At 37.9% G+C, this 24294-nt stretch overlaps 1 protein-coding gene across 1 annotated transcript; it reads left to right on the top strand.

Annotated features, from left to right (window-relative positions):
• The first annotated feature begins 7554 nt into the window (after positions 1 to 7554).
• Positions 7555 to 11355, top strand: LOC103706519 (putative pentatricopeptide repeat-containing protein At5g52630). The gene is made up of 3 exons (XM_008790649.4): positions 7555 to 7918; positions 8098 to 8145; positions 8324 to 11355. Exons 1-3 carry the CDS (start codon positions 7823 to 7825, stop codon positions 10511 to 10513), a joined length of 2334 nt encoding a protein of 777 aa, XP_008788871.1. The 5' UTR covers positions 7555 to 7822; the 3' UTR covers positions 10514 to 11355.
• Positions 11356 to 24294: the final 12939 nt, after the last annotated feature.

The following is a 24294-nucleotide window of genomic DNA, read 5'->3' on the forward strand; positions in this document are numbered from 1 at the left end:
AGGAGTGGGGGGAGCAGGAGGGAGGAGGGGTATTAATAGGCACTGATTACTTGTTCTACATGAATTTACATAATTCCCCTTTGATTTTTTCATTTAATTTGTGAATTTTGATATTTTTACTCTTTTAGTTTGTAATTTAGTTTTAAGCTTTTAACTGTAGACTAGTTTGTATGTTTAAGATTTTACAAATTAAAAATTATTGAGGCATCAACAAAAATATTTGGCTGTGTATACTCTCATATTTGCATCTATATGAAAATGATATGATTGTTAGGTAATAATACTCAAGCAAAATATAGAGCTCGCAGTATTAAAGAGAGAATAGTTCTACCAGTTTAATTTTTTAATATAAATGTGTTAAAGAGACTCTAACATGATATGGCTTGCGTGTTCTGAATAATGCATGATAAGACATCCTATACTTAAAATCATCTTTGAGTATAATTTTACTATTTATTGTTAAATTATTGGAGTTGGAAAAACTTTGAATCCTTTTAATTCCTTCTATATAATACGCTCACCTCTACTTCTCTATTTATACACTACAAATTCTTTAGTCTTTGATCTAAAATGCTCTTGTCTCTATCTACTAAAATGACAATATTTCCTTTCAATCATATGTTAATATTCAAAAAAAATCCCCATGGCCTTATATCTTATTTTTCTACTTTCAGGCTACTTGTGTATATTTATCTTTGATATTGCAGTAGAATTAACTATAGCTCTTCATGTGCCTAGCATCACTCTATGCCTTGGTTTTCCTATTAAGTGAGATGCCCATTTTGAGTCCCAAATGTGTATCTATTCGTTTTTTATAAATAAATTTATCAACAGCACACATCTTAATTTCTTCCAATCACTTGGCCTTTAAGCCATCTATATTTTATTTAGTTATATTTTTAATACTTTTTGATTGATAACGGTTTTGTCTTAAAAAAAGAACAAAGAAAAAAAATATTGTGAAAAAGAGAGAGAGAGAAAGGCGCAAACAACAATTTAGTTCCAGTAGCCACTTATAATAGTTCTTTTTTTTTTTCCTTGAATGAGGTAGCTATTACTTACTCTATGCATATTTTATAAAAGCTATTTGACAAATTCAAAACCTATGGAAAAATCAAATAAATTATTTTAAAAGAGATACACTACTAGTTATTTCTAATTAGTTTGGGTAATTTTATTATTTTATTATTCTTATCTTGGTTGAGTAATTGTAGAGAAAGAAAAGGGCAAATAGAGGCACTAGACGTAACGCAGGGTGGTTTGGGGATCCCACCGAAGTTAATGGCAGTTAAATTAGAAATGCCGCCATTTTCAGTTGCACTCATCATAGCGGTGGCGGTTTCTAAAAGAGTATTCCACCTGGGCTCGTTGATGACCTCCCTTGCTCTCCCTTCCGTTCCCTTTCGTCCACTTCTCTCCCAAAGTATTGACGTCACTTCTCCCATTACCTTCTCCCAGCTTCACAAAAAAAAGAAAAGTCCAGCCTAGTGACACTACCAGCTTCCACCTAATGCCAGTCTCTTGATTTTTCTAACTAATTATTCGGTTCTGCATTAAAAAAATTGTAATAAATCCAATGTTGTATTAATGGTCATTTAAGTTGCTTTGTTTGTTTGGTAACTGGTTTAAGTTTTTTTTTTTTTTTTCGCAAAAAAAAGAAGAGAGCGAGGGGGGGGGGGGGGGGGGGCCACCCCCGCGTAGCAACTCTTACTGGGCCCCTACCCCACCAGAAGAGTGTTCGATGCGGATAGAAATGACCGTGTGTTGGGCATGCCTGCCGATTTTACTCATACCCTCCCCACCCATGAGTTCGGGTGGTTATCTCTCTGGACTCCGGCACGATTACTCTTTATGTGAGGACATCACACCTAGCACCACCAAGGCTACCAGCGGACCAATAAACCCTCCCAAACCACGTATCCGAGCAGAGAACATCTAATCTCCACAATTTAATCGATGCCCGTGCGTTTCGAACTCGAAACCACTTGGTTGGAAGTAAGGCCCAGTTCCACTGAGCTACCACCTCAGTGACATTTAAGTTGTTTGTTGGAATGGGTTCAATTGTGGCGTCTCAGATAAAACAGTACTGCATTGTAAGCAATTATTCAGTTCTGCATTGCAAAATTATAATAAATCCAATGTTGTATTAATGGCCATTTAAGTTACTTTTTTTTTTGGGGGGGGGGGGGGGGGGTAATTGATTTAATTGTCTCGTCTCAATAGATAGATTCCACTACATTTGATGTGTAAGATGGATTGCGAAGTAATTTTGATAGAGACAGAGATTGTATCTTTTGCGTGAAAGAAGGATTTGTCTTTCTTCGTGCGAACCCACCATTAAATCTAGTGTGATCCACAGATGAGAGAAGTTCGGAGTGCTTTGAGTTCTATGCAAGCTACGATCCAATGGTCGATGTCAGGAAAGAAAATCAATCATTCTTTCGTACGAAAAATATAACCAAAATCTATCTAGGAGGTATATGTTGGTAGAGCATGTCCCATTGGACACGCAACATGCGTAACTTCTTGAGTTGATTGTGCAAATATTCTTAATTGTATAAAAATTAATTTTTTTTTTGAAAATTAGCAACTATGGTAGAATCCACACCCCATCTGAAATCGCGAGGGTTAATACCATCCAAGCAAGAGTCGTGTTAATCATATGACAAAATTTGCATAGGTTAGGTTTATGCTTTAAAATAAATATCCTCGTAACATTAAAATCCAAAACGACTATTGTAACAATTTAAAGAGGGTATAGAAAGTTTTCTAAGTATGTAGCAGCCATAATTCTACCATAACAAGGATTACACAATGAAAATAATAGTTGTTAAAAAATATTTTTATCTTGTTATAGAGTAAAATATTGATATTTTATCAATATTTTATAGATAAAAAGTGACTAATTCTTTAAAATTAAAATCTCAAAAAGTAAGTTTTTTGCTATCCTTGGTGAAGGAGGAAGAGAGCCATTTCAACCTACTTTCTTCCCTCATCCTCTCCTCATCTCCCTTCATCTCTTCTTCCCCTCTCTTACTCTTCTTTAGTTTGTTTCGCACTGAGAAGAAGAATGCCTCTAGAAATTATACAAAGGGAAGGGAAAATAGAGAAAACGAGTTACTTGATTCAGTAACCATGGCCAGGTCTGCAGGTAAAACAACAAACAAGAAGGTTTTGGGGATTAGTCTATTAATATGACACTAGAGTTCAGGTTAATATGACATTAGAGCTTAGATTTACTAGCATGATCTGCACTAAAGCTTTTGGGGTTAATTAGTTGGTTAATAAAGTCTAAGCATAGCCTGACTCCATTAGGCTCACTTGATAAGACCTAAAAACATAGAATATGTTATAATATAATATAAAGTATATAAAATACATGTAATGTCTCAGCTGTATTTTTATTACCAACCACCAAAATCAGTCTAATATCAATCTAATATCTCAAATCAATATGATGGCTTATTTAAATAACTTGTTGGCTTTGTCATGTTATCAGTTTCATCATGCCATGATGGGTTGCATAAGTATAAGCTTTGATCTATTTGATGGTCATGCAATTTGTGAGTTTTATTAGCCAAGACAAGGCTTTGAATATCTTCTCAAAATAAAATACATGTGTTTTAATTTCAAGCTTGAATCGAGCCTCGTACTAATTTGATTCGAGCCTTCTTCATTTAAAACGATCAAGCATTTCACATTAGTCTTGTATTCAGCATAGCTCAAAGATTGATAAAGATTGATCAAAGAGGAAATAACTAATCATGCACTCAAAATTTAAGATCTAAAATGATTTAAAGCCAAACTCGATTAGACCCTAGCTTAATAAGCCTAGCTCAATTATTTGTCTAGACAAATGTATCATGAAACATAGAAGGGGATTGCTGCGGTGCATTTTTATATTTTTGTAAATTAATAAAGACCATAGCAATCTAAGATAATGACAAAATTTTCATAAGCATCGGATATGAGCGACTCAGGTTAAACCATGTGGGTGGAGACCAAATAATCTATTCATAAATGTAATCACTAATACCTAAATTAAGAAAAAAAGGTTTAGTGACAACTTTACAAGTCACATCTTTACAAGAAAGAATAACACTGTTATTTTTCCTATATATATCCCAGTTGTATCATAGTTGTGATGTTTAATAAAATCCCTTCTGCACCTCAACAAATTTATTATGTAGATATCGGAATATAAAAATGGTGTCCTAGTGCACATTCTCCTGCCATTGCGAGTCCAGAAAGTACTATTAGTATCAGAATATGACAATAAAGAATATCATATAGTGCTTTCAATTATCTAACTATTTATACTATCAAACATCTTCACTATAAAGTATTTTTAATTATAATTTATTTACTTTGATATTTAGCCTAACAATATAATAAATAATATTTTAAATGTTATCATAAAAATATTTCATAATATTACTATATTATGAAACTATTATTATGATATAATAGTATGGTGTCATTATTTTATTATATTATGAAATTATTATATTATTACTATAATATGATTATTGAAATATAATAATAAAAATGATAATATTTTTTTATATTTTATATTTATTATACTATATTATCAAAAACTATTATTATAAAGTAGGAAAAATTATAGTGACCCCTCTCAACTTTAAGAAGTTTCAAACTGACCATTTATAAATCGTTCTAAACTGGCCCTGTTACTCATCTCTATTAACAGAATGATGACCATCACATAGTAGCATAAAATTGAATTATAACCAAAATACCCTTTGTATCAATTATTTGTGTGTGAAATCCTACACATATCTCAAATAATTTAGTATATAATCTATACCACCTCATAGATTTCAAAGCCCTTTGAACACCTTTATACATTTGTCTGCATAGATCTCAAAGCATCTTTAGTATATGACCCATAGTTAAAGATTGTCCACCGCATAGATCTCAAAGCATTCCAAATACCTTCATTCATCTGCCTCCATGGATCTCAAACAATCCTTGATCACCCATGACACAAATCTCAAAGCACTCTGACCCCTTCATTCATCCACTTGTATAGTTCTCAAAGCACCTTTAGTATTTAAGTCATAGTTATGGATCACCCACCCCATAGATCTCAAGGCACTTCGAACTCTTTCATTCATCCTCATGCACATATCCCAAAGCACCCATTACTATATGACCCATAATTAAAGATTACCCACTATGTGAATCTCAAAGCACTTCATACATCTTCATTCATCTATCTACTTGCACAAATTCTAAAGCATCTTGAGTATATGGTCTATAATTAAAGATCATGACTGCATAGATCTCAAAGCATTCAAACCCTCTCGTTGTTCATCTGCACTCTGAGAGGGTGAGGGTATTTCAGTTATTTGCAACGACATGCTATTGCCGTCCGTTGGTTGGGGAATCAGAGGATCGACTTAGAATAATTGGGAAACTTGAAGGGTTGGTGTGAAACTTTTTAAAATTGAGGGGGTATGTTTGGAAAATATCCAAAGTTTAAGAGATGGCTATAATTTTTTCTATAAAGTATTATTAACTTATATATTAATTTTATAAAAAATTATAGGAATATTCTGCCAACTTTGGGCCAATATCAAAGACATCCCTCGACTCTAAAAAAATTTCAAGCGAATCCCTTAAGTTTGCAAATTATTCCACTTGACGAGCGAAAATACCCTCTTCCCCTTTTAGCCTATTCCAACTTAAAGATTTGTACAAGTGGATGAATAATCCAGATCATCTACATGGTCACTTTGAGGCCTATGTAGGCGAATGAATATTCTACTCATTCATACGGCTGCTTTAGATCTATGAAAATGGATGAATATTTGGATTGCTATGAGATTTGTGCTAGTGCATGAATATGTCGATCATTCATTAACCGCTTCGAGATACATGCAAGCAAATGAACATCTGGATTATTTGTGGTTGTTTTGACATATGTGAAAATGGATAAATATCTGAATCATCGTGGACAATTCAAGATCTATGCAGCTGGATGAATAATTCTAATTATCCATTGATCGCTTTGAGATCTGTATAGGCAAATGAACGTTTGGTTGTTTTGAGATATGTGCAAATGGATGGATATTTGGATCATCCACAGTTGCATTGAGTTCTATGCAGACAGATGAATAATCCTGATCATCTATTGATTGCTTTAAAATCTATATAGATAAATAAATATGTGGTTGCTTTGAGAGCTATGCAAGTAGATGGATATCTGGATCATCTATAGTTGCTCTGAAATCTATGCAAGTAGATGAATATTTGGATTATCTGTTGTTACTTTGAAATTTGTGCAGGTGGATGAATATCTGGATCATCCGTAGTGACTTTGAGATCGTGCAAGTGGATGAATAATCTTAATAATTTACTGGTCACTTAGAGATTTGTGTAGAAGAATGAATAATTTGGATCATCCATGCTGTTGCTTTGAGATTTGTGCTGGCGGATGAATAAGATCATCCATACAATCTTTTTGAAATTTATGCAGGTGGATGGATGATCCTGGTTATGTACTGGCCGCTTTGAGATCTGTGCATGTGGATGAATAAAGAAGTTTGAAGCACTTCACGATCTATGTGATGGATGATCCAACGGTGCATTCGCACGAAGCAAGGTGAGTCCCGACACCAATATTTGATGGGTGATCCAATAGTGGATCCTTTTATGATAAGAAAAGCAATTCAATCATAATAGAGTTTTATACTACAATATGATAGTCATGTTAAGCCACTCTATTAATGGAGGTGAACGGCGGGACCAGGTTGAAACAGTTTGCAAAGTTGAGGGACTTGTTTGAAATTTTTTAAAGTCGAGAATGTGTTTTTAATATTGACCCAAAGTTGAAAGAGTGTTTCTATAATTCTTTTCTTAATTTTAGATATTTTTTTAAAAAAATTTAGTTACTAAGACTTGAACCCGTGTGAGTTTTTGCTCTAAAAACCAACTTTTAGATGTATCTCAAATAGAGCTTTTGTCCAAAAACTAAGGATGGTAATGGGTTGGGTATGGACCGGTAGGTCATTACCTACACACATCCCATACTTGCATCGAGTGGTGCGGAGTGAATAGAGTTAGATAGAGAAGGTTAAACACATCAGGTCGGATGAAACTGCAAAAATTATTTTTTTGCATATAATTTTTTTTGTCTTGAAGAGAAAATTTACAAAGAGTTATATAAATCTGGATCGTGTCTATAATAGATTTTACCATTACCTATATCCGCTCTGGATCCACAGTACAATCTGTCCCATTAAGATTGAGTCAGGTCGGGCATCCAATCGACCAAGTTGCCATCCCTTCCAAAAAAAAAAAAAAACTCCTCACAGCAACATTTCTTAATACTTTTTTTTTTCTTTTTGGAGGAAGTAAAAAATTATATATGAAAAATTTTATTAAACGCTTCAAAATTATCCGGGAGACGTTAGGCCTACCAAAAAAAAAATCGCTTTTTTTTCTCCCCCAAAAGCAATGTCCGATGGTGTCCAGCGTCTAAAGATCTTCAAGCGCCGCAAACCACAGCAGCCATTTTTCGCGAACACATTGGATGCTGCTCGGTAATGTTATCCTATCCGAAGTATTTATATCACAGTAGTTTCATGTCATGGTATCCCTTCCACACCACAGGAAGAAACCATAAGCTTACAATCCTTATCCCGTATTAATGGAGGCTGAGGCTCTCTCCACACCACAAGGATGTAATAAACTAACCCCAGCAAAGATAAGATCACAAACCTCATAAAAAGGAATGCGCTGATATCATGTCACCCTTCTCCTCCAACAGCTACTCTCTTCTTCTGTTCTCTATTTAATGGCCTCTCTACCTTCTCTTGCTATCAATGCCACCCTCCACAAGCTCGACCCCGACCCCAGAAAACTCTCCCTTACCTCTCTTCCCATCGAAAAGGTAATCACCTCCTCCTCTTTTCAATTCAAAACAATTTAGCGTTCTTTGGTTTATCTAAGACTATATGATCATTGGAATCCATCTTTCCTTCCCTTTAAACCTTGTCAAGTTGTGATTTTCTCGTACGAATTCTCTGTTTCAATGAGTAATTCGAGGTAAAAATTGAATTTTGATCACAGAGCCTTGCCTACCAGCGAAGCCCGCCAACCCCAGAGAGCAGCTCAGAGGTATTGGCACAGTCTCTTCACGTATAAACTAGTATTCTTTTCTTCATTCAGCTCTAAGTCTATGCGACCATCGGAATCCATCAAGTCTATCCATCTTGACCTTATCAAGTTGTCATTTTTCTCTTACCTTTCTCTGTTTCAATGAATGGTTCGTGTAAAAATTGGATTTTGATCACAGATCCTTGCCTACGAGAGAAGCCCACTGAGGCAGGAGAACAGCTCGGATGTATTTCCACAGCCTCTTGATGTCCAGGAAGCACTCGACATCCTAAGAGAGGGCACCCGAGTGGAGTCAGCCCTTTATGTCCCACTTCTCCGACAATGCATCGATAACAGGTTGCTCCCTGATGCTGAGATCCTTCATGCTCACATTATCAAGACTGGAACTCATGAAGATGTCTTTGTATCGACATCACTTGTCCATGTTTACATGAAATGTGGTGCTCCAGGCAATGCACGTAAGATTTTTGATAAATTGCCCCGTAGGAATATTGTCACTTGGACAGCGTTGATCACTGGCTATGTTCACAATTCTCAGCCGGACTGTGCGGTTGAAGTGTTTATTCAGCTATTGGAATCTGGGGTCTACCCGACCAATTATACGTTAGGGGCCGTTCTCAGTGCATGTTGTGCTCTGTATTCTATTGAGCTTGGTGAGCAAGTTCATGGGTACATGATCAAGTATGGAATTGAGTCGAATACGAGCATGGGGAACTCTCTCTGCAGCTTGTACTCCAAATGTGGGAGCTTGGAGTCTGCAGTGAAGGCCTTTCAAAGAATTCCGGATAAGAATGTGATCTCATGGACATCGGTCATATCAGCTTGTGGTGATCAAGGGGATACTGAGCTGGGTTTGAGGCTGTTTGTCGAGATGCTTTCAGAACATGTTGAACCGAACGAGTATACATTGACAAGTGCTCTAAGCTTGTGTTGTGTGGCACAAGATCTTAGTCTTGGAAAGCAAGTCCACTCCTTCTGCGTCAAATTTGGATGTGAGTTAAATATTCCTGTGAAGAACGCAATCATGTACTTGTATCTAAAATGTGGGGAGATCAATGAGGCAAGGAGATTGTTCGATGAAATGGAAACTGTTAATCTAATAACATGGAACGCGATGATTGCAGGCCATGCTCAGATGATGAATTCAGCAAAGGATGATGTCACAGCTTATCGTAGTGGAACAGAGGCACTTATAATGTTCCTTAAGTTGAATCGATCAGGAATGAAACCAGACCTGTTCAGCTTCTCGAGCATCCTATCCGTTTGCAGTGGTCTTGTAGCCTTGGAGCAGGGTGAGCAGATCCATGCCCAGACTATCAAGTCTGGATTTCTATCTGATGTGGTCGTGACCAGCGCTTTGGTGAACATGTATAACAAGTGTGGATGCATCGAGAAAGCAACAAAAGCTTTTGTGGAGATGTCAAGAAGGACTATGATATCCTGGACTTCCATGATAACAGGCTACTCTCAACATGGTCGGTCTAGGGAAGCAATACAGCTGTTTGAGGACATGAGACTGGCTGGGGTGAGGCCAAACCAAGTTACCTTTGTCGGAGTTCTCTCAGCTTGCAGCCATGGTGGTATGGTCGACGAGGCTGAGTACTATTTCAGCATGATGAAGAATGAGTACGGGATCAAGCCTGTTATGGACCATTATGCATGCATGGTTGATCTGTTTGTGAGGTTGGGGCGGTTGGAGGATGCATTTGCTTTTGTGAAGGGGATGGATTTCGAGCCCAATGAGATCATATGGTCTATTTTAGTTGCAGGATGTCGGAGTCATGGGAATATGGAACTGGGTTTTTATGCTGCTGAGAGGTTGCTAGAACTCAAGCCTAGAGGGACTGAGACCTATGTGTTGTTGTTGAACATGTACATATCAGCAGAGAGATGGCAGGATGTATCAAGGGTGAGAAAGCTCATGAAGGATGAGAAAATTGGAAACATGAGGGATAGAAGTTGGATTGGCATCAAAGATAAGATTTATTTCTTTAGAGCTGATGATAGAACCCATGCTCAGAGTGCTGAAATGTATGAATTGCTGGAAAGCTTACTTGAAAAAGCAAAAGGTTTGGGATATGTTCCCTATAAAAGTGTAGAGATATCTGATGACGAGGATGAAGAGAAGAAATTTGGTTCCACTACACACCATAGTGAAAGATTAGCTATTGCTTTTGGGTTGATAAACATGACAGAAGATGCATCCATTCGAGTTGTTAAAAATATCACTATGTGCAGGGACTGCCATAGCTCTGTGAAGTTCTTCTCATTACTGACAAAAAGAGAAATTATTGTTCGGGATAGCAAGCGGCTTCACAAGTTCATAGATGGACAATGTTCTTGTGGAGATTTTGGTGCCCTTCTATGATACTACTGGTGTCTCTTTCTGATTGGAAATTCTAATAAATTTCTGATAATTGGATCCTTGAGGTCATTTTTTACTCGATGACACCATGCCCCATGAACTTCTAACAGCTTTTCAGAGGGTTTGGTGAACAATCCATTTGATCTCCCGATCTCCTGTTTGGTTTGACGAAAATGATTGTGAATGTTGTAAATGGCATTAGCTAAACCATGAATTTGATCATACTGCTTTTGAAACATATGGTCTTATTTTTTAAGGTATCAAGATTTATTTATCCATTTCGGAACATACAAAGCTCGAAGAATGTTTCATGTGGTTTTAATTATGATTGCTGGAGGAAAGCGTTTTTAATGTTTTCTTAGCAGCAGTTAACTGAAAGGAATGGTGACTGGAATCCAATTGTTCTTTCACTTGAGCACAATAATCCGAATGGTGGAAGTCAGGAAGACCCCTTATAATGCGAGATCTTGACAGTGGATAATGCCATCTTAATGATGAAACATTGAGAGAGATGTGGCTTCCCTGGGAATTATATCACAAAGCACTGCTTCACGCCCCCGATGGCTTTCCTGTTGGTTTCTTTGGCTGGTTTCTGTGAATTGTTATATCATTACTGCAGTGAAGCATTTCTTCAAGCTAGGGTGCATCTGTGGTAGAATCAGTTGTTAACCCTGATCCAAGAATTGGCAGCAGCTGTGGTGAAAATTTTCCTCCTACTACTCTGAGAATGTACTTCATGGTCTATTAATAGACTCAAAAAGTCTCATTTGTAGATCCTCTGTTATGTAACTAGCACTCTTTGGTGGCAGAAAATTGGCTGATCATGATAAACAACTTATCTGAAATGACCACCAATGATGAGAGCACAAAAGTACAATCATCATACCATCTTAATTAGTATTTTAGCTAATCATTAATGATAAAATTTACTAATTGACGCTGTATTTGTGTTTGAGTGCAAGTAATCCATGAGACCAAATAACATTCGGTTTGAGCCCAACGCAGCTAGTAATCGTCCGCGATGCATCTTCAGCCTTCTGCGATCCATCCCAGCTTCTGCATCCCGTTGATTGCGATCTCCCAGCACTCCATCCGTCCGTGGGCCAAAGAAGAAAATCCATCTTCTTCCGCCCGTTCCAGCCACACCCAGCGATCACGCGTCCGCCCTTCATCCGAATCAAAGATCCCAGCTTCCTTCCCAAATCTGCACCGTCTCAGCTCTTGCGAAAAGAGGGAAGGAGCAATGGTTCAGCATCCACATCCTTCCGGATTTCCTCCCCGCCTCCCTTCTAGATTCGTAGCACCCCTCCTCCGCCTCTGCTTCCGCGAGCAATGCATCCACGGATTCCAGACCAGCAAGCCGCGTCCTCCTAGCTCCCTTCCATTTCCAGCGCCTACGGTCCTGTGATGCAAGCCGTGATCCAGCCAACTGATGAAGCTCCCGGAGCCCCGACGATCCCGTGATCCAATCATCCCTCTTCCGTGATCAACATTCCCAGCGATCACGCGTCCGCTTCTTCTTCAGTCCGCGATCCCACGCTGCATTCAAGCCTCCGAGTCCGCCTTTTCCGTGAGCCCAAGCATCCAAGCCCCCGTCCGCGAGCAATCTCCTGCAAGCCTGCGTTCATCATCCAGGGATCCCACGTCCGTTCCATTCCGGATCAGCTCCTCCCAGCACCCGCGACATCTTTCCTCGCCATCAAGGAGCTGCTCTAGCCCCGCATCCAAGGATCACGCGTTCGATCCAACCGTTTGCATTCCGCCCCAGCAATCACGCATCCTCCCCCTCTCCATGCTTCAAGGGTAGGGTTGATCTATAAAAGGGGGGAGGTTCTCAGCTGGGGGAGGGGGTTGGGAAGAGAAGGGGAGGCTCTGTTTTGAAGAGAAAAAAGGCTCTGTTTTCAATAGAGAGAAAGAGGGGACCCGAAAAGAGAGAAAGAAAAAAGAAACAGAGCATGGCTCTGTTTTGTTTGAAAAAAAAAAAATAAAAAAATAGGGAGAGAAGTTTCTTGTTTTTCTTTCTTTTCTTTATTTTATTTGCATAAGAAAGGCAGCACCAGGCTACCAATCTTCATTTCTACTTTTGTAATCAATTTATTTTTATAAAATCTATCATTTCTCTTTCATGCAATCCTTATTCTAGGTTCAGTTTAATTTTCGCTTTTTATACAATCTTTAAATTTTTCTTTCATGCAATATATGAAATTTTCTCTCATGCAATCTATGTTACAGGCTTCAATCTTCTTAAGCACTATTTTCATCCATGCCAAAGTTTTCCTTTGAATAGTTAAATATTTCATTAAATTTATAAATGCTCTTCGATTCCAAGTATCTGTCTTTTCGTTATTTTCAAATAGAAAACATTCTTTGTTAGACTAGAGAATAATTCAACATCCCCGAAGTAATGTTTTTCTTTTGTTATTCAAAAATCGATTTTGAATTCGAGTGAACGTTTTGATTTTTATGCAACTCCAACCGCCCTGTGGATCGACCTCTTAAGACCACTATTTTTCGAGCAAAAAAAGTAAGAGTATAATTAATTTAAATTTTGTTTGTCGGTTCTAACAACGATCTGTTTAGTACATTTTTAGGTAAACAGAAAATTGACAACAAAATTTTGGCGCCGTTGCTGGAGAGGCAAATTGAGAAGCAAGAACGATCACGAAGATCAAATCGAATTTTGGATGCCCAAAGTGAACGCACTCCGGTAGTAAGTTTTTTTTATTTCTATTAATTTTTCTTGTTTTGATTATTTTTAGTTAATAATTTCGTAGTTATTAAATTCTGAAATTTGAAATTCGGAATTCAAAATTTTTTTAAAAAAATTAAAATTCAAAAAAAATAAAAATAATTTTTTTTCCAAAAATACTAAAATTTAATAATTTAAATTCAAAATTTGAATTTTGAAATTCAAAATTCGAAATTTAAAAAAAAAAGAAATTTTTTTTGCTTGCTCATTTAATCAGTACAACCTAATAACATTCCATAAACTTTAAAAAAAAATATTGAATATTTGCTGCATTTAGTATTAAGCATTTGCATAAAATAATTTAAGGGCAAAATCCATTAAAAAGATAAGGTCGGGAGTCATTACTGGTCCCCAAAAATCACCACCTTGCATACATATCCTAAGCCAAATTAAATTAAAATCAATTAGACGTTGGCCTTAGGATTTTCGAGCTCAATTAGGCTCTTAGAAAGAAGCGGCTGAAAGCTACTCCAGTAAGAATTTAGTAATTGATGATGTCTAAGAAAGTTTTACAACAGCAAGAACTGTTACGGGTATTGTGGTACTGGTGTATCCCTTCTGGCACCACCACACACCCCGGGACTTTTATGGTCACTGGTTACTGGATCGCTTAATTAGTAAGCTCAAGCTTAATCTGAAAGGAAGATTAGAAGCTGTCTAATCTAGAGAGAATTTCAGGAACTTTTTAACCGATAAATCTCTGTGCAACTAGATTAAAAGCCACTAAACCTTCTTTAATCTCAAGATTACAGAGCCAATCCGTTGTGTGGTGTTGATTGTGGTCATCTTGGTCTAGCCCTTCTTCTTCTCTTTTAGGATTTCGTTTAGGAGTCAAGTCTAATTAGTTGTGGATAATGTATGCATGGTAGAAGATCGTTAAGGGGTAAGTTAACACCATTTAACCCAGAGGTTGGAAAAAAATATCGTCACATCCAACGAATTATTGATCAACCACCAATCTCTATAATGGGTGATCATATTAGAACCCTGAATGAATTATTTGCTCCTGCATCCGCTGGTGCACGTACATGTATAGTGTTGCCAATAAATAATGCAGCCCAATTTGAAATTTGGGCTGCGACAATAAATATGCTACCCAAATTCAATGGGTTTGAAAGTGAACAACGCTACATTCATCTAAATAAATTCATGACATTTTGTCAAAATTTCAAAAATTAAAATTTAGATGAAGAAAGTGTAAAATTGAGATTGTTCCCACTGACCTTAGAGGATCGAGCCGCAGCATGGCTATATTCTCTGGCCCCAAATTCCATCACAACATGGGAACAACTATCTACGAAGTTCATAGCAAAATTTTACCCCATGATTAAAATAGAAAAAATTAAGGATACCATAAGAACTTTCAGAGAAAAATCTGAAGAGGAATTTTTCCAAACTTGGGAACGATTCCATGACTTGTTGGTCAAATGCCCACACCATGGGCTTGATAAGGCTGATCCGGTCCACTTCTTTTATAAAGAACTACTTCCGGCATATAGAAACATGATCGAGTCCATGCACAAGGGTAAGTTCATGAACCAAATCCCGGATCAAGCCTATGAATTTCTTGTTGACTTAGCCGAGAACGCCCAAAATTGGAGTAGCTATGGTGAGAAAGTAAATAGAGATGAGTTCGGGTCTAGAAAACCAGGTAATTATGAAATAAAAACAGACCCATATCTCAAAAATGTCATATCCAATCTGATGACTGGAGTGAACAATTTAAGTAAAAGTTTGATGCTTTCACTGTTTCCACTAGTTCGAGTTCATACAAAGAGTCAAATCCCATCATGAAAGTGAAACACGAGCCACATAGTTTGTGTATCTTGTGTAACAGTCCTGAGCATCTAGTGGAGTGCTGCCCTAATCTGCCCATCATAAAGGCCGAGCAAGCAAATGCTCTAAATGCATATAGTGCCTTTAAGAAGCTCACTCCCAATTCATTCAGCCCAGTTTACTATCCTGATAATAGGTTCCACCCAAATTTCTCATACAAGCAGAACGAACCTATTCGGCATCAAGGTGGTCCACGAGGTTGTCAGAAAAACTTTCCCAGGATAGGTCCATCACAAATGAACCAACCTTTGGATTCATCTTTACCTCCTTATAATGCCCCTATCCCACAGCAACTTTCACAATTAGAAACCATGATGGCTAATATGATGAAACAACAACAAAATTTTATCCAACAGCAACATCAAACCAACATGACCCAAATCCAGACTAACCAATTCCATGCGTAAGCAATTGCAAAACTTGAAGTTAGTCTGAGCCAAATAGCAAACTCTCTAGGGGATAGGAAGAAAGGTGAACTACATAGTCAATCAGTGCCTAACCCTAGTAGACAACAAGGTCAGAGAGGTCAGTATCAAATCGATTCTAATGAAAATCTGACCCATGAAGTCCAGGCAATTACCACTTTATGGTCTGGCAAGCAAGTGGACAATAAAGTCCAACTTCCTGAACACGTAAAAGAAAATAAACATGAACCCCATAAGAACCCTATTCAAAAGAGGGGTCAAGAACAGGACAAACCAAAAAAAAAGGAAGAACCCATAGAAACATACAAACCTAATGTTCCCTTTTCTAGTAGACTTCAGAACTCCAAGAAACAATCTAACTTTGATGAAATAATGGAAGTCTTTAAAAATGTTCAAATAAATATACCTTTTCTCGATGCCATATGACAAATTCCCTCCTATACAAAATTGTTGAAAGACCTCACCACGGTCAAAAGAAAAACCAGCATTCCTAGGCAAGCTGTTATGGCTGCACAGGCTTCATCTCTCATTCAACAACAGATTGTCTCAAAATACAAAGATCCTGGTTGCCCTACCATTGAAATAAAAATAGGAGAAACGATCATCCAGAGAGCCTTATTAGACTTAGGAGCAAGTGTAAACCTGTTACCCTATTCTGTCTACACCAAACTAGGTTTGGGAGAATTAAAGCCCACAAACATTACTTTGTCATTAGCAGATCAGACTGTGAAGTATCCTAAGGGAATTGTAGAGGATGTAATTGTAAAGGTGAATGAGTTTTACTACCCTGTGGATTTTGTAGTTCTAAAAACTGAACTAGTGAAAAATCCAGATAGTCACATCCCGGTAATCCTAGGCAGATCATTTTTGGCCACTTCAAATGCTGTAATCAGTTGCCGAAATGGGATAATGACCTTAGCATTTGGAATCTTGACCGTCCAGCTCAATGTCTTTCACAGTAGTAATCAACCATCTGAGATGGAGGATTTAGAAGAAATTCACATGATTGAGAACATAATCAGCAAGTCCTTCGAGGAATCAAGTTATTCTGATCCACTAGAAAGATGTTTGGCCCAATTCAGTCAAGATTGTGAGGAAGGAAAGTCGAATCAGGAGGTTAATGCATTGTTAGATTCCATTCCTGTAATGGATACTAGCAGATGGGCTACTAAATTTGAATCATTACCTATACCTGAATCCCAGCTAGTACCTTCAAGTGTCAAACCTCCCCAGCTTGAACTTAAAAATCTACCTGAAAACTTAAAATATGCATTTCTCGGGGACAACAACACCTTACCTGTTATTATTGCATCAAATTTAACTGAAGAATAGGAAGAGAAGTTGTTAAATATCCTTCAGAAAAATTAAGAAGCGATCGGCTGGTCTATAGCTGATATCAAGGGGATTAGCCCTTCTGTGGTCCAACATAAAATTCATCTAGAAGAGGATGCAAAAATCTCTAGAGAACTACAAAGGCGACTTAACCCAGTCATGAAGGATGTGGTTCGAGCTGAAATCATTAAACTCTTAGATGCAGGGATTATATATCCTATTTTTGATAGCCAGTGGGTGAGCCCAGTTCAAGTCGTACCAAAGAAATCTGGAATTACTGTAATTAAGAATGACCACAATAAGTTAGTCCCAACTCGAATTCAAACTGGATGGCGAGTATGCATCGACTACAGAAAGCTGAACGCCATGACTAGGAAAGACCACTTCCCACTACCCTTCATTGACCAAATGTTAGAACGTCTAGCTGGCCACTCTCGTTACTGTTTTCTTGATGGTTATTCTGGATATAACCAAGTTCCAATTGCACGTGAGGATCAAGAGAAAACCACATTCACCTGTTCTTATGGCACTTTTGCCTATCGTCGCATGCCTTTTGGGTTATGCAATGCATCAGCTACATTTTAGCGGTGTATGATAAACATTTTCTCCGACATGGTGAAGAAATTTTTAGAAGTTTTTATTGATGACTTTTCTGCATTCGGATCTAATTTTAATGAATGTCTGCATCACTTGATCCTTGTTGTAGAACGATGTAAAGAGAAAAATTTAGTTCTTAACTGGAAAAAAATGTCATTTTATGGTTCAATCAGGTATTGTTTTGGGACACATCGTGTCACAAAGAGGAATTGAAGTGGATAAAACCAAAGTAGAATTAATTGCTAAGTTACCACCTTCCAAAACTGTTAGGGAAGTCAGATCCTTTTTAGGGCATGCGGATTTTTACCGCCGCTTTATCAAGGATTTCAGTAAATTGTCAAAACCTTTATGCGATCTGTTGGTGAAAGATACTATTTTTAATTTTCGCCAATTTGTATAACTGCTTTCGAAAGACTGAAGTCTGAACTAACCTCAGCACCCATCATAAGGTCCCCCGATTGGAATCTGTCATTTGAAATTATGTGTGATGCATCTGATTATGTAATAGGTGCCGTCCTAGGTCAGCGAGTGGAGAAGCTTTCCAATGTAATTCATTATGCGAGCAAAACTCTGAATGACGCCCAACTCAACTATTCTACCACTGAAAAGGAGTTGTTGGCTGTTGTCTTTGCTCTTGACAAATTTTGTCCCTATCTGATAGGATCCAAGGTCCTTATTTATTCTGATCATGCCGCCCTTAAGTACCTTCTCACAAATAAGTATGCCAAGGCAAGACTCATTTGTTGGATCCTATTGCTCCAGGAATTTGATCTTTAAATACGAGATAAAAAGGGATCTGAAAATGCTGTAGCTGACCACTTGTCCAGATTATTGTTAAATCATCTGGAGAATCCATGCCTATGTCCGAGACCTTCCCTGATGAACAATTAATGATGATTTTCCATACCAATGTTCCATGGTATGCTGATGTAGTCAACTAACTAGTTACCGAACAAATGCCCAGTTCATGGACCAAACAAGAGAAATTTCGCTTCATAGCTCGTGTAAAATGGTATTTTTGGGATGAACCATACTTGTTCAAATACTGTCCTGATCAAATCATCAGATGATGCATCCCTAAACACGATCAAAGGAATGTCCTTTTCTTTTGTCATGACCATGCTTGTGGTGGTCATTTTAGTGGGAAGAAAACTGCAGTGCGGATTTTATTGGCCCATACTTTTTCGAGATGCGCATGACTATGGTAAATCTTGCGATCGATGTCAACGATTAGGAAAATTTTCAAAAAGAATGAGATGCCCCTGAACCCAATCTTAATTATAGAAATCTTCGATGTTTGGGGTATTGATTTTATGGGTCCTTTTTCTATGTCGTTTGGGCACCAGTACATTCTTGTGGCAGTTGACTATATATCAAAATGGATTGAGGCTATCGTGTATAAAACCAATGATCACAAAGTGGTGATCAAGTTCCTTAAAGAATCTATCTTTGCTCGTTTTGGCACCCCTCGTGCTATCATTAGTGATTGAGAAAACATTTTTGTAATAAAATCTTTAAAGCCCTTATGAGAAAGTACAACATTAATTATAAGATCAGTACATCATATCATCCACAAACAAGTGGACAAGTCGAAATTTCCAATCGGAAAATCAAGACCATCCTTGAAAAAACTGTTAATACATCTTGGAAGGATTGGTCTCTTAGGCTAACAGATGCACTGTGGGCATATCGGACGGCTTACAAAACACCAATTGGAATGTCTCCATATAAAACTGTCTATGGCAAGGCCTGCTATTTATCTGTCGAGTTAGAGCACAAGGCCTATTGGGTGATTAAACATTTAAATTTCGATCTTGACAAAGTAGGAGAACATAGGAAGCTTCAGCTCGATGAGCTTGAAGAAATTAGAAACGATGCTTACGAGTGTGCCAAGAAGTACAAAGATTGCATGAAGATTATGCATGATAAAATGATCATTCGTAAGAAATTTCACCCAAGACAGAAAGTTCTTTTATACGACTCTCAATTACATCTGTTCCCTGCGAAATTTAAATCCCGCTGGACTGGCCCATACATGGTAGAGAAAGTGCATCCGCACGGTGCAGAAGTAATATGCAATACTAAGGATGGTAGGTCCTTTCAAGTCAATGGACATCGTCTAAAACCATACCTTGAGTATCTGAGTCCAAAAGTCGAGGAGACACTTCTGACTGACCCTGTCTATCATGAATGAATTAGAATTGTCTGGCTGAAGACATAAAACTTAGCACTCTTGGGAGGCAACCCAATAGGTAAAAATTAAAATTATTATTATTAATAAGTTACTAACATGCAGGTTTGGGGGTATTTTTCCCAATCTTCAAGTTATTCAGCCATATCAAGGTCCAATATCAGGTAATGTCTCCTCTGTCCTATTACTGCTTTCAATTTTTTTTAACATTGAGGACAATGTTAGATTTAGGTTTGGGGGTGTTTTTAAGCATTTAAAAAAAATTTAATTTCTGTACAACACACAAGGTATATAAAATCTAAGAGCCCAATGACTAGTCGGAAGTAGTGCAAAGTGAGTTCTTTTTATTAAATTCCTTTTACTGAGTTGTAAGCTAATTAGTACTTTGAATTTCACAACACATCTGACCTGCATTTCTAAGGTATAGGGTCGACATTGTGTTGAGAATATGGTAGCAACCTTGAATCCTGATGAACCATCTTTTTCTGATTCACAAAAAAAAAAATTATAAAAAATGGTGGATTTAGTCAGGTGCATTAAAAAGGGCTACCTATTGTCAAAGGTCAGCGGGCTTGTGATGAGGAACCCGAGCATAGGTCCGTAGGGGAGTCTTGATGCTCGACACCTCATGCCAACTGGTGTGGAAATTGTCGACTAATTACTCGCTACATGGAGGAATCATCATAGGAGTAAAAGTGCACAATATATACATTATTATATTTCTTGAATATATATATATATATATATGCATTTTGACCTTAAGAAAGACAATAGTGTGAAAGCCGTCGTTGCAAAAATTCGAGTAAATTGGAATATTACAGATAAAGCCCATAAGGTATTAAAGTAAACATTCACAGCTCTCGAAATCCTGCAGATAAGATGATTTGGAATCAGCAAATAGGTCTTGTCCGACAAATTCTTGGGAACTACTAGCATTAGCGATATTTTGGAGATCTGAAACCTTAGCTTGTGCATGGTACAGACTTCACTGAGCACTCAAGTATAAATAAGTTTTACAACTCCCTAATGGAAAACTTAATGACTTCAACTTAAATTGCATACTAACCTACATTTTGGGCTACTTAGTAATTAAAACCTTGTGTGCTTTTGAAATTCTTATCATTTATGTACTTAAAATTAGACTTTCATTTCATAAAACTAATTTTATTTTGGGATTGAAGTTTGTGGGTAACTTCATTACAAACCCTCACGAGACAACACTCGTCCACTAGGGTAACTTAGGGGTTTAACGGCTTGTTGCATGTGCTAAGTGCAATCATAATGCTCTACGAAAGTGAGTATTTATCTTAGTTAATGTATATATATATATATAAAATAATAATTAATACTTTTGCAATCTCACTTCTGCATTAAATTGCTAGAGACTAGCAATAAGCTAGTTGGGGGTGTGATGAGAGCACAAAAGTGCAATCGTCATACCATCTTAATTAGTATTTTAGCTGATCATTAATGATAAAATTTACTAATTAACGTTGTATTTGTGTTTGAGTGCAAGTAGTCCATGAGACCCAATAACATTCTGTTTGAGCCCAACGCAGCCAGTAATCGTCCGCGATGCATCTTCAGCCTTCTACGATCCATCCCAGCGTCTGCATCTCGTTGATCGAGATCTCCCAACACTCCATCCGTTCGTGGGCCAAAGAAGAAAATCCATCTTCTTCCGCTCGTTCCAGCCACACCCAGCGATCATGCGTCCGCCCTTCATCCGAATCAAAGATCTCAGCTTCCTTCCCAAATTTGCACCGTCTCAGCCCGTGCAAAAAGAGGGAAGGAGCAATGGTCCAGCATCCACATCCTTCCGGATTTCCTCCCCGCCTCCCTTCTAGATTCGTAGCACCCCTCCTCCGCCTCTGCTTCCGCGAGTAATGCATCCACGGATTCCAGACCAGCAAGCCGCGTCCTCCCAGCTCCCTTCCATTTCCAGCGCCTACGGTCCTGTGATGCAAGCCGTGATCCAGCCAACCGATGAAGCTCCCGGAGCCCCAACGATCCCGTGATCCAATCATCCCTCTTCTGTGATCAACGTTCCCAGCGATCACGCGTCCGCTTCTTCTTCAGTCTGCGATCCCACGCTGCATTCAAGCCTCCGAGTCCGCCTCTTCCGTGAGCCCAAGCATCCAAGCCCCCGTCCGCGAGCAATCTCCTGCACGCCTGCATTCATCATCCACGGATCCCACGTCCATTCCATTCCGGATCAGCTCCTCCCAGCACCCGCGGCGTCTTTCCTCGCCATCAAGGAACTGCTCCAGCCCCGCATCCAAGGATCACGCGTCTGATTCAGCCGTTTGCATTCCGCCCCAGCAATCACGCATCCTCCCCCTCTCCATGCTTCAAGGGTAGGGTTGATCTATAAAAGGGGGGAGGTTCTCGGCTGGTGGAGGGGGGGAGAAGAGAAGGGGAGGCTCTGTTTTGAAGAGAAGAAAGGCTCTGTTTTCAAAAGAGAGAAAGAGGGGACCCAAGAAGAAAGAAAGAAAAAAGAAACAGAGCATGGCTCTGTTTTGTTTGAAAAAAAAAGAATAAAAAAAATAGGGAGAGAAGTTTTTTGTTTTTCTTTCTTTTCTTTATTTTATTTGCAGAAGAAAGGCAGCACCAGGGTACCAATCTTCATTTCTACCTTTGTAATCAATTTATTTTTATAAAATCTATCATTTCTCTTTCATACAATCCTTGTTCTAGGTTCAGTTTAATTTTCGCTTTTTATGCAACCTTTTAATTTTTCTTTCATGCAATATATGAAATTTTCTCTCATGCAATCTATATTCCAGGCTTCAATCTTCTTAAACACCGTTTTCAGCCATGCGAAAGTTTTCTTTTGAATAGTTAAATATTTTATTAAATTTATAAATGCTCATCGATTCCAAGTATCTGTCTTTTTGTTATTTTCAAATAGTATTCATTCTCTGGTAGACTAGAGAATCATTCAACATCCCTAAAGTAATATTTTTCTTTTGTTATTTAAAAATCGATTTTGAATCCGAGTGAACGTTTTGATTTTTACACAACTCCAACCGCCTCCCTGTGGATCGACCTCTTACGACCACTATTTTTCGAGCAGAAAAGGTAAGAGTATAATTAATTTAAACTTTGTTTGTCGATTCTAACAACGATCTGTTTAGTGCATTTGTAGGTAAACAGGAAATCGACAACAACCAACGATTAGTTTACTTTCCTACTTCCTGGCTGGTCAGACCTCGACAAAGAAGATGCTACTCCTGGGTTTATTCCCTGTCCAAATCAATAAATAAAGGAGTCATTTGCTTCACTAGCAAGTGAAGACTAGATTCATAGACCTATTCCTCCACTATTATTATGGTGCTTAAAGTTAACGGGATGCTATATTGCTAATATTTATGAGCCTTGACGCAATGATAAGGTTGCTCTACTGTGATCTGAAGGTCACACCGGTCTGAAATATGAAGATGGCCTTTCTGTATGCTGGGGTAAGACTCTGTATATCTGATCATTTCCAGATACCGCAATGGCATGAGCCTCTTTCATTGGGCCGCTTATTCTTTTACCGCGCATCAGCTATTGCATCCAAAACAATTTTTTTTAAGATCGAAACCTCCAGCAGATTACTTAAATGCCCGCCAAAGAAACCCAATAATAGAGATCTCTCCCTTCCACATTGAGCATAGAATAAAGGTTGCAAAGGGAACAGCAGATCTAAGCCCTACCATAACATTTTGGACCAGATGAGAACAATTCAGATTGTCTGAGCCTTGTCTGACCCACAGACAACCTGTTGACTACATGTGAAATACATTACCAGATCCTTAAGAAGTTTAGATGTCTAGGAAGTTGTATAATTTAAGGACTCATTGATGACATCTGCCTCCATGGTCCTCAAATGATTGCCAATAGAATTTCTCTTGCAATCACTGGATGGCTTCATGGTTAGGCCTGGTCTTTCTCAAATGGTCCCATAAAGCATTAAGCCACCACCTTTTGTCCTGCCTTTCCTTGTACTCTATCCTCCCACACTGCAAGGCGTCTTCTTGACTCTCCCTTGTACAAGTACTCCGAACTTGTCAGATTCTTGCATTACAATTCACTTATTAAAGAAAGCAAAGGCAATGTACTACATTTCAGGTGGGTGGGTGGCAGTATTGAAATCATAATATACCGTACTAGTTCGAACCGAATGATACAAAAATGTACCATCTTATACCGATTTTCGGTATGAATGGCATATCAATATTAGATATGGAATTTTATATTGTATTGTACTAATTTTGTGCTAGTATGACACCGATACGAGATCCGGTATCAAGACTGTGAATCTTAATTGAAATCTTACCTATTTTAAATATAGTGACTTTCCCACACCACACGCTTTCTTGAAAGGGTATGTATGCATGTTTCCTCACCCAATTAGATATACTGAGTTATGGTAAGATTCAGATTTTGTCCATCAATTAAGAGTCATCGGCTTGGAGATTCCAAGATCGGTGATTGTGCTTGATGAGAAAATCATTTGAAAGTTTTAGTTTTCTAAGAAAAATTAGAATGTTATTTCATGCATTTTAATATTTTTAGATATTTATATATATCTATATATAATTTTTAGTTCCTGCTATCTAAAAATAATTTTGCAAAATACTCAGATTTCTCCATAAAACACTAAGGATGA

Source organism: Phoenix dactylifera, chromosome 14 (assembly GCF_009389715.1).
Source record: "Phoenix dactylifera cultivar Barhee BC4 chromosome 14, palm_55x_up_171113_PBpolish2nd_filt_p, whole genome shotgun sequence".
Lineage (NCBI taxonomy): Eukaryota > Viridiplantae > Streptophyta > Magnoliopsida > Arecales > Arecaceae > Phoenix > Phoenix dactylifera.

Coding starts and splice junctions, on each gene's coding strand:
- LOC103706519 (XM_008790649.4), top strand. CDS start 7,823: ATGGCCTCTCTACCTTCTCTTGCTATCAATGCCACCCTCCACAAGCTC. Junction 7,919..8,097: donor CCTCTCTTCCCATCGAAAAG/GTAATCACCTCC, acceptor TTTTGATCACAG/AGCCTTGCCTACCAGCGAAG. Junction 8,146..8,323: donor CCCCAGAGAGCAGCTCAGAG/GTATTGGCACAG, acceptor TTTTGATCACAG/ATCCTTGCCTACGAGAGAAG.